This window comes from Monodon monoceros, unplaced genomic scaffold (assembly GCF_005190385.1).
Source record: "Monodon monoceros isolate NGI ecotype Baffin Bay Population unplaced genomic scaffold, NGI_Narwhal_1 Super_Scaffold_8, whole genome shotgun sequence".
Classification (NCBI taxonomy): domain Eukaryota; kingdom Metazoa; phylum Chordata; class Mammalia; order Artiodactyla; family Monodontidae; genus Monodon; species Monodon monoceros.
The window spans coordinates 71,738,675-71,748,703 of NW_021703785.1; the positions used below are offsets into that span (position 1 = coordinate 71,738,675).

General features: G+C 41.9%; 1 protein-coding gene across 3 annotated transcripts in view; it reads right to left on the minus strand.

Annotated features, from left to right (window-relative positions):
- ATP8A2 (ATPase phospholipid transporting 8A2) overlaps window positions 1-10,029 on the minus strand; it is a 477,972-nt gene that overhangs the window by 360,630 nt on the left and 107,313 nt on the right. For all 3 annotated transcript variants that reach the window (XM_029210474.1, XM_029210475.1, XM_029210476.1), the window contains one exon: window positions 5,159-5,223. In XM_029210474.1, coding sequence (XP_029066307.1) covers window positions 5,159-5,223 — 65 coding nt within the window. The remainder of the gene's footprint in view (window positions 1-5,158; window positions 5,224-10,029) is intronic.

Sequence of the window (10,029 nt, forward strand, 5' to 3'; positions counted from 1 at the left end):
ATATATATATGTTAACTGAATCACTTTGCTGTACAGCAGAAATTAACAACATTGTAAATCAACTATACTTCAATAAAATAAATTTTTTAAAATATAAATAAATGTAAGTACTTTCAAGGGATTAAAGGAATTATTAATTGAACATGCCTAAAATTATCAGGAAAAAATTGCTCAAGGGACATTTCTAGTATACCACAATGTTACTACCTTCACAAAAAGATGTTGAAGAACAAATATAGTTATAAGGTGATCTTACCAAGTAGGTAAATATTCTCAGGAATTTATTATCAAGCTGCTAGGCAAAAGAGAGAAATTTTCAATCAAATATTTTAGTACGAGGGCTTCCCTGGTGGCGCAGTGGTTGAGAGTCCGCCTGCCAATGCAGGGGACACGGGTTCGTGCCCCAGTCCGGGAAGATCCCACATGCCGCGGAGAGGCTGGGCCTGTGAGCCATGGCCACTGAGCCTGCGCGTCCGGAGCCTGTGCTCCACAACGGGAGAGGCCACAGCAGTGAGAGGCCTGCGTACTGCAAAAAATATATATATGTATACATATATATATATATATATATATATATATTTTTTTTTTTTTTAGTACGAGACTTAAAGGCAGTGAAATTTTCTTTTTTCAGGAGTTACTAGGAGGATGAAGAGAGCCAGTTCCCAGAAAGGGCCTGGCACTCATGAATAAGCACTCAGCAGATGTGAGCATTTGTTACTGGAGAGGCAGTTTAGTTCACTGCCTAAGATATGGGACCCACATGTGCTGCGATCAAAGTCACCTAACGCAAGCATTTCTAAACGTACCTTTTCAAAGTGTTCTCGCCCCACCAAAAAAGTCCTCAGCACAGCGCACATAAACATCACCTCTTGTAGCAACAAATAATGGCACTGTGCCTGTAGGTGTGAATATGTGCCTGTATTTAGGTATTTTAAACATATTTTAAGTAACTGAACATGGAGCCACCTGTCAGAGAAAAGATCAAATTAGGAAACTGGACTTTTAGGATTTACCGTATAGCACAGGGAACTATATTCAATGTCTTGTTATAACCCATAATGGAAAGTAATCTGAAAAACATAAAGTGTTTCAGATATATATATATATATATATATATATATATATATATGTATATCTATCTATTTCTATATTTCTCTCTATATCTATATAGGGACTCACAGACATAAAGAACATAGAAGAGAAATAGTGACTGTGACTTAAGAATTTATTGTGGGTCAAAGACTTTTCCACGTACAGAAGGTGGGGTGTGATCCCGGCCAGGCAGCCCAGAGCGGGCTCCCTTAACCATTATGCAATTCTGCACCACTTTAAAGTCTGATGACTGTCAGGTTCTTTGTCATGAGGACAAAAACAATGGAAATAAAAGAGTAAACTTCTGAGGTCCACAAGATGTCCATGGTCACCCTGCATGTCGTTACAAAGTACCGTAAAGAACCTAGCGTATGTTAAAGGTCTAACTTGTGAAACATCAACCATGTCCGTGAGATCCTATAGCATTCTGTGTCCTCCTGATTCCCACTTCTTGCTTATAAATGAGTCAGTGCTAGATACTGTTTACTGATTGACTCTCAGCATCTATTTTCATCCTCTTCTTTTTTTTTATATATATATATCACAGGGACTGGAAAGCTAAAAGCCACATTTCCCAGACTCCCTTATCAGCAGGATTCTGGATGAATTCTAGCAACAAGATACACTTTTTAAGGTTGTGGAGACAGAGGAATTCCTTTTCATACAGGGGAAGTTTTCCACATTCTCTCACCCAGTCCCAGGTTCACAGGTGCAAGGCAGCTGGACCATCAGCTGTGATTTCCTCAAGTCCCCTGGGGAAGCAGAACAGAGTCTTGACCTTGGGAACAGAGCCACAGACGTATGAACTTGAAGCCTACCTTGCTGACGTCTGCTCCTTCAGGATTATCCAGTAAATTGGCAAGCACCTAATTTCCTGTTTTAACTTCCTCTATACTTCAAATTAGTTTCTGTACCAGTTACTGAATTAACATCTCTCAGCCTCCAACCTACCCTTCCATACTCAGCTTGTGATACAGGCGTGGGGATTCTACAAACCTCATTCCTGATTTGCCAGCGGGCTCCCTGCAAGGCTCTGAGAATTAAATCTCACGGCCACACCCAGACCCAGGGATGCTGGGAAGTGTAGTCTCTGCCATACATGCCATTAATGAATTTTACATGATTACATTTTCATTCCATCACTGATTACATGTACTTATTTCATAAAACTTTGGGTTAAAGAATGACTATTTTGCTCAAATATATCCTTACCAATTCATCTTTCTTTTAATGGCTCATCAGAACTAGTTTTTTGTGTATTCTATAGGTTAACATGTTAAAAACAACTGCACTTTCCTCCAAATAAATTTCATGGTTAGTTCAATCATTTGTTTCTTAGAAAATGCTGGCAAAATTTTCTATATGTCTCCATCCATATTCATTTTAATTATTGCAGCACAAAAAACAAATGATCCTCAAATGGCTTGGCCCTTATTGTCTTTTACTGACAAATATCAAAAGATGTCTAGCATTCAGTAGCCAGCAGTGGGACTTCCCTGGTGGCATACTGGTTAAGAATCCACCTGCCAGTGTAAGGGACACGGGTTCGATCCCTGGTCCGGGAAGATCCCACATGCCACGGAGCCACAACTACTGAGCCTGTGTGCCACAACTCCTGAAGCCTGCGAACCCTAGACCACCCGCTGCAACTACTGAAGCCCACACACCTAGAGCCCATGCTCCACAACAAGAGAAGCCACCGCGATGAGAAGCCCACGCACCACAATGACGAGTAGCCCCCGCTCGCCACAACTAGAGAAAGCCCGCGCGCAGCAACGAAGATCCAATGCAGCCGAAAAAAAAAAAGCCAGCAGTAGGTGCTGTGAAATTTGACAGGGTAACTGATTTGAATATTACATGTTTTTTATAAACTGCCGATAACATTGTAGACTTTTATTCTCATACCCGGTATTCTTAGTTTTTAAAGTCTCACTAATTCATAGCTTCCTTTTGCAACAGCTAAGGTTTCAAGATACCATCATACAGTTAGGGCAAGAATCGTGATTAACGATAGTAGCCTTAGGGAGAAAACTGAAATTTGTTTAGCTTGTCAGATCTGATCACTGTTTTAATTCATCAAGCAGCCGAAGAAAACTTAAACTGGCAGCGTGCGTGTCCAGCAAGGCCACACCACTGCAGCTTCTCCTTACGCTTACGCTACTGTAATCGCAATACCTTTTTTTTTTTAAAACAGAAAAATCTTGTCAAGCCAGCACCTTGTAAGAGTCAGTTTACCCAAAACTAAATATACTCTGTAAACCCATTTAACCAGTAACACAAACGGCAAGATTTCACAATGAGCTTCAAGCAAATGGAAGAGTGAGGGTCCCAGCGTCACCCCTTCTTATCTGTGGGACCCCACGCTTCCCTCCTCCCCTTCCTCCCAGACCCATCCCTGGTTAGCACACCAGAAACAGGACTGGGTGTGCCAGAGCCAGTCCATGTGCTATCAGCAATACTGTGATTTCACAGAACTTTTTTTAACCAAAAAAAAAAAAAAAAAAAAAAAAACAGGAGGAAAAAAGAAAATGACATTTTCTACTGGTATCTTAACATATCATCTAGTGCCCCCCTGGGGTGCACTTCGTCACCCGCCTTGTTTCCAAGACCACTGATCTCTGTATTACAGAGCTTAGATGTTATTTTGGTAACAGTTGAAACACTCAAAACAGGGATAAATCCTGAGCATTTACAAGCATTTGGGGTCCTAGCCTGGACCTACGTACAGGTCAACTGAAGGGGGTGGATGCCAGGTAATTGATGGTCGTTGAGGTGACCCCCTTAATTCCCTCAGACGTACACAGGAGATGAGGGAAGGAAGCCAGGCCCAGTGCTTCTGATTCGTGGTTCACTTCCTCGGTCCCCGTCTCGTTCGCTTCACCATCAGAGCCTCCCTTTACAAAAAGCGTAACTAACCCTGTCATCTGCTCTGAGCAGTGGCGCTGACTGCGAGTGTGGCCGTAGGTGCCTGCCAGGAACAAGCTCTTGTTAAACGACCCACAGGTGGAATCTCACTGTTGAGCTCCTATCTTCATGTCAAACCACCAAAGCAGGTCACTGGGGACTCTCAAATCAGCTCCCAACCAGGGTCTCAGCAGCAGCTTTAGGCCATGACGGGCTGGGTACATATCTGTACCATTCTCCGTGAGCCGGTGGCACTAGGATGTTGGGGAACTAAGAGCCTGTGCATCCTATTACCACGTAAACGTCGTCAACTCCTGACACGTGAATATCATCTTGAGTGTCTGTACTACAAAGAAACTCCTACGAGTCTCCCAGCAACCGCCAGGAGTTGAACATCGCCCCTTAATGGAAATCCTAACAGGAAGTCAAACCAGATTAAAACTACCGCATTTTAAATGCACTGTTCTAGGTGAATAAAATAATGTGTTATCACAAAGCAATTTTCTGGGCTTACTATTTTTTATGTCAGTTTGGAATATGTATTGTATTTCTTAACATCCATGGTACCCCTTAATCAAGAGTATAAAGTCATCTACTTAGATTCTTAGGATTTGCCAAAGTGAGGAACATTCTTAGAATCACAGAATGATAAGCAAATAAGTTTACAAATATTGCAACCATCAATATCATACGTTTTCCAAACCATAACTCTAACATGGATGTATATTATTCTCCAGACCTTGCAAATTCTCAGTGTCCATTTTATCAGTACTGGGAGAGTATGCTTTCAACCATGCAGCTAGCCAGAAAGACTTTTTTATATATGGAGTGTGCTTCTCACAAAAACCTTCTCTCCTTCCTCTAATATGACAGAAACTGTAGCTGAATCTGAAGACAAAGTGAATTTCAATGATGGCCATCACCTAAAAACATACATAAATTCCTATATCTGGTACCAGAGGTAGAGCTTACCATTTTGATGTTTAAAGACATGACTTTATGACATCCGTTCATAAATAAAAAGAGAAAACACATTGAGTAGTTTTATAATTGCTTTTTTAGTAAAAAAAAAAAAAAAAAATTAAATTCTGATTATTAGTCATAGCAGAAACAAAGGGTTTAACACAGTGATATCAAATACAACTTTTTAAAAGCTACTTACGTCCAAAGAATCCTCCTTCAGTAGGATAAGGGCCATGTTCTGTGACACCAACCGGCAGGAATAGCCTAGAATAAAAGAAGGAGCAACATACGTGAATTTACCATCCCCACCAGGAACTCACCACGTTCAAGGTCCCCTGAATTCAGCCTCCCTTCCTGTACCTTCCTTATCACCGTGTTTGGCCTATGGGCTCACACAGAGGAATTGAGCAAGTGTGGGGAGGAAAAGCTTACACGGATTCTGACTTTTGCAGACAGCTCTAGTAGCGCTGCTCGGGAGGGTTTTCATAACTAATGGCTGAAATAAATACTCATCAATTTTCTGTGGATTTTCCTTATCCCTGTTATCTTTGTATTAGGATGAGCTTTGGGTTCTCTAAGGTAAAAGCAAACGCTTTAGGAAGACAAACGGAATCAACGGTGCTCCTCAAGCAGCATAAACGTGCCTACTGTGATACCAAGGTCCCTCACTTGCTTTATAAAAAGGCAGGTAATTCTCACAGCAGGCTTCTAAGGAAGCCTATGATACCCACAGAGTCACTTTTCCTGCGAAAGCTCAAAGCAACCCCCACTTCAAGAAATAACTCTGAGTCAAGAGTATCCCAATGCTAATTCTTAACAATTCCCATTACATTTTTAGACAATGGTATCTCTGTAGGTTAATTTCAGCAAGATACTCTTTTCCACTTTTCCTCCCGGAAGGCAAACGTATTTTCTATGAAGCTGTTTCCTACTCAGACTTTGCAGTACACGCGTGACAGGTGGAGATGCTTGGTGACACAACGACCAAGGTAAGAGCCTCTCCGGACTCTTCCCCTTGTCCCCACACTCTGGAGAGAATGAGGCAGTGGCCCCAGCCAACCCCAACTCCAGGGGTGTCTGTCAGGGCCCTGGGCTCTCTTTCAAATCACCCTCCACCATCTTGGTGCCCCTCAAGAGAGCTGCCATCAACATGTGCTTTTCACCAAGCTCCATCTTAATTCATCTCATTGAGAAAAGTCAAAGAAACAGTCCTTCCACCTAGAGAAGTGGTCCTTACAATGATCATGGACCAATGATCACAGAAACAGGGAACAAGTCGTCAGCATAAAGAACGTCAACCTTCAAAACAAGGACGCGGGTGACCATCTCAAGGAAGGGCCGTAACCAATGCTTAGGCAACAGGAGTCTGGGTTCTCCTCCGCAAAAGAGCCAAAATACCCCTTCCCACAGATGCTATATTTAACTAGAAAAGGAGACAAGCATTTAACTAGTGGACAAGTCATGGAACTGCTGCGTTTACGTGCTCAATTCTACCCAGAAGGTCCTCTTTTCACCCTCAAGAAACCCTACTAACAGGCACAAAACAGAACTCAAGACAGACAACAAGATGAGAGAAACCTTGGGGTATTTTTGGGGGGTAGAAAATAAATATTTGTGTTTATTTTGGAATGTTATGAAGTGTATCCTTCACCGATGAGTGTCATTTGAGAGGACTATTATAAACCACCTGAGAACACAAATTTTAAAGCACAAAATTATGACTTTTCATCTAACTGTCATTTTCTTAAAGCGATACCTTGAAGATCTATTCCAGGCAGTTAACGACAGTTATGTGAAGGGAATGAGATAATTTTGCTGGTTAAAACCTCACGTATCATTTGAAAAGCGAAAACAACTGAATAGTTTAAAATCACAGGACCACATGGGCAAATACCTGTTCAACCTCTAAGAGGAAAACTAAAGGGAGGAAACACAGCACAATTTTCCACACATTTTCAAACTTGCTCAAGTCTGTATTTAACAATAGTGATGAGTAGAAATGAGAGTTTCCCAGAATGCCACTGAAAATTCTGCACAGCACGACGGAAATAACTGAACTTTGTTTCCCACTAAAACCTTACAAATATATTCTTCCTTTCTATAAATTCTTAGATTAAGTGCAGAAGGGAGGTCAATATTTTATTTTCATTTGCAAACAGGGATATTGGAACTTTCATCATTTTTCTTCCCTTGCCCCAGAAACTTCCAGCAACTTCACGCAATAGAGACTGTTACAAATTTAGTATAACTCACACAAAAGGATTTGCTGGTAGTTTTTGATATGAACAGCGGTTGCAGAAGCAAGCTGAAATGTTTAAGCCATCGCTTCCCGCTTGATTTCATATTTCGCAATTTAAGTAAAATGCCACTTGACAACTGAAGCTGCATAAAGATATTATGGAAAAACTCGAAGTATTTTTCTAGCCGTTGCAAGGGAGAGGGTAACAAATAAAACCACTGACACTTTCATGAATTTAAATACACAAAACTCAAGGTTTCTGAGAAGAAACAGGTTTTTTTTTTTTAGTTTGGAAAACGAAGCAAGATTTTGCTTAATTATCACACAGAACACTTGCTCTAGACAGACCATGGAGGTTTAACACAGTTAAATGTGACTTAGCTAACATGGCAAATTAAATTATGTCAATCCAAGTTCGGTGTGCTTGATTTCTAATGTTTTTGGATAAAATGAGATCAGCTCTTGGAGAACAGCCAGCTATGAAATGTCAATCCACACTTGTAAATTGTGGTCTATTTCTTTAATCTCACAATCTAACAAGACGACCATAAAATGACTGAGAAGGGAACCTCTGGGATTTCACTTTTTACTACGGCTGAAGTTAACAGCACACCACAAAAGTGTTTAGTCTTTCTACTACCTGAGCATAATCAACACTCAAAGAAATTAAAATATTACAGCATCTATGGTCCTTAGAGCAGGACTTGATTTTAAGAAAATAAAATCATCATTCACACTAGAAAATAGGACCAAACCAAACCTCTCTTGGAACTCGCAATCAGCGTCTTTTTTCTGAGGTAAGCATATATTGTCGAAGATATCCCAACCTAGATTTCTTCGGAGACACTTTTGGAAGGGTTAACAACAACTGATTCCTACTAACCATATACCTAGGATCCATCAAATTACCCCTCAGTGGGATTCAACTTGGTTCCAAACCCTCAACAAATGTGTTGTTGGTTGTAAATAATTTCAGGGAGAATCTGGTCACTCAATGTTTGAAAGTAAGTGTATGAAACACACTGCCAGACGTCAGGAATGGAACTCTTCATCTGCTCCGGACTCGATCAAGGATGCTCAGAGCAGAATCCCTCCCCATCTGAGAACCAGGATATCAAGGACTCATCCACAGAACCACACCTGGGCACCCTTCCCTCCAGACCCTCAGATGCTTCTCAGAAAGGCGCCATCACAGGTAGGAACATGCTGCCTCCGCCTTACCTTCTGATCTTCCCCCAAACCAGGCCATCCTGATTCATGCTATTCTCGTTCTTTATGTATTTGTCTTCAACAGATTCTTGAGGTTCAAGATTTAAACCTATCTCATCTGCAAAGCCTTCCCTGATCTTTTTTTGTGTGTGTGTGTGGTACGCGGGCCTCTCACTGTTGGGGCCTCTCCCGTTGCAGAGCACAGGCTCCGGACGCGCAGGCCCATCGGCCATGGCTCACGGGCCCAGCCACTCCGCGGCATGTGGGATCCTCCCAGACCGGGGCACGAACCCGCATCCCCTGCATCGGCAGGCGGACTCTCAACCACTGCGCCACCAGGGAAGCCCTCCCTGATCTTTTTGACGCCTATCTTTCCGAGAACTGAATTATCACGTGTCATGGTCATGTGCTCAGATTCTCAGCACTCACACCTGTGTGGCCCAGGCTAAGTTACTTGGTATCTCTGTGCCTCAGTTCTATCTTTAAAAGGGGATAATGCCTATCTCAAGGGGAATATTAAACTTACCTAAAGGACTTAGCTGTAATATGACAAATGCTGTGCTAACATTTAATGAGTAACTATTACTAACACCAGCCATGCTCAGCATGTACACTGCACAACTGGTATTTTCTTATCTATTTTATTCCTGAGTTTGTCTCAAAATTAACTCAGTCCCCAATAAGGGAACATAAGTGCTCCAAGCCTATAGGGGAGCATCTGGCAACAACGGAGCTGCACGTAATCAAGAAATCACACACCTGACTTTTCTGTGAACATTACTGGGGCTGTGGCCGTGTTCCCCCAGCCCCACCTGAAAACCGGACTTGCCTCCCTGCCAATGGGCAAGAATAGGGTGGGCAAGTCCACATTTACTCACTGTCAGAAATTAAACTTCTAAGACTATAGAAGTGGTTTAAAGGGATCAAATAATGGGTAACAAAACATGGGGGAGGGGCGGCCAAATTCCAACTCAGATGGTTCACCGTGAAAGCGATTCCCAATGCGATGGCTTTAAAATGGAACACGCACTAGGATTTTGTTCTCACTCATCCTATCTCCGTTAGAAAAAACATTATAGACTCTGAAAACTTCACATCTATTTCCTAACTATGTAAGAGATGCTTTATCCAGTCATAGTAAGGAAGTGACGACTACATGATTCACAAAGGCTATACAGCTGAAATTTCACTTTAGACTAGGTGATATCAAATTTTTAAGCTAAAAAAGACAACTTCCAACTCCTGGAAACACAGCTAGTTAGCATAAATCCAAGCACAGCGCAGCAGGGTCCTGGCATCGTGTCAGTTCCCAAGGACCTCAAAGCCACACGCAGGATGACTGCATCTACCTAACACTCATAGGCTCATAACAGACATGAATATCCTGGAACCTAATTTGACTAAGTATTTATTTTCAAGGTATGAACTGAAAGTTACACTTTAAATTCTCAAAGTGTGATAGATGATGGACGGATGGATAGATGGATGGATGGGAGGACAGATGGATGGGTCGGAGGATAGACGGATGGAAGGATAGATGGAAGGATGGGAGGATAGACGGATGGAAGGATAGACGGATGGATGGGAGGATAGACGGATGGAAGGATAGATGGATGGATGGG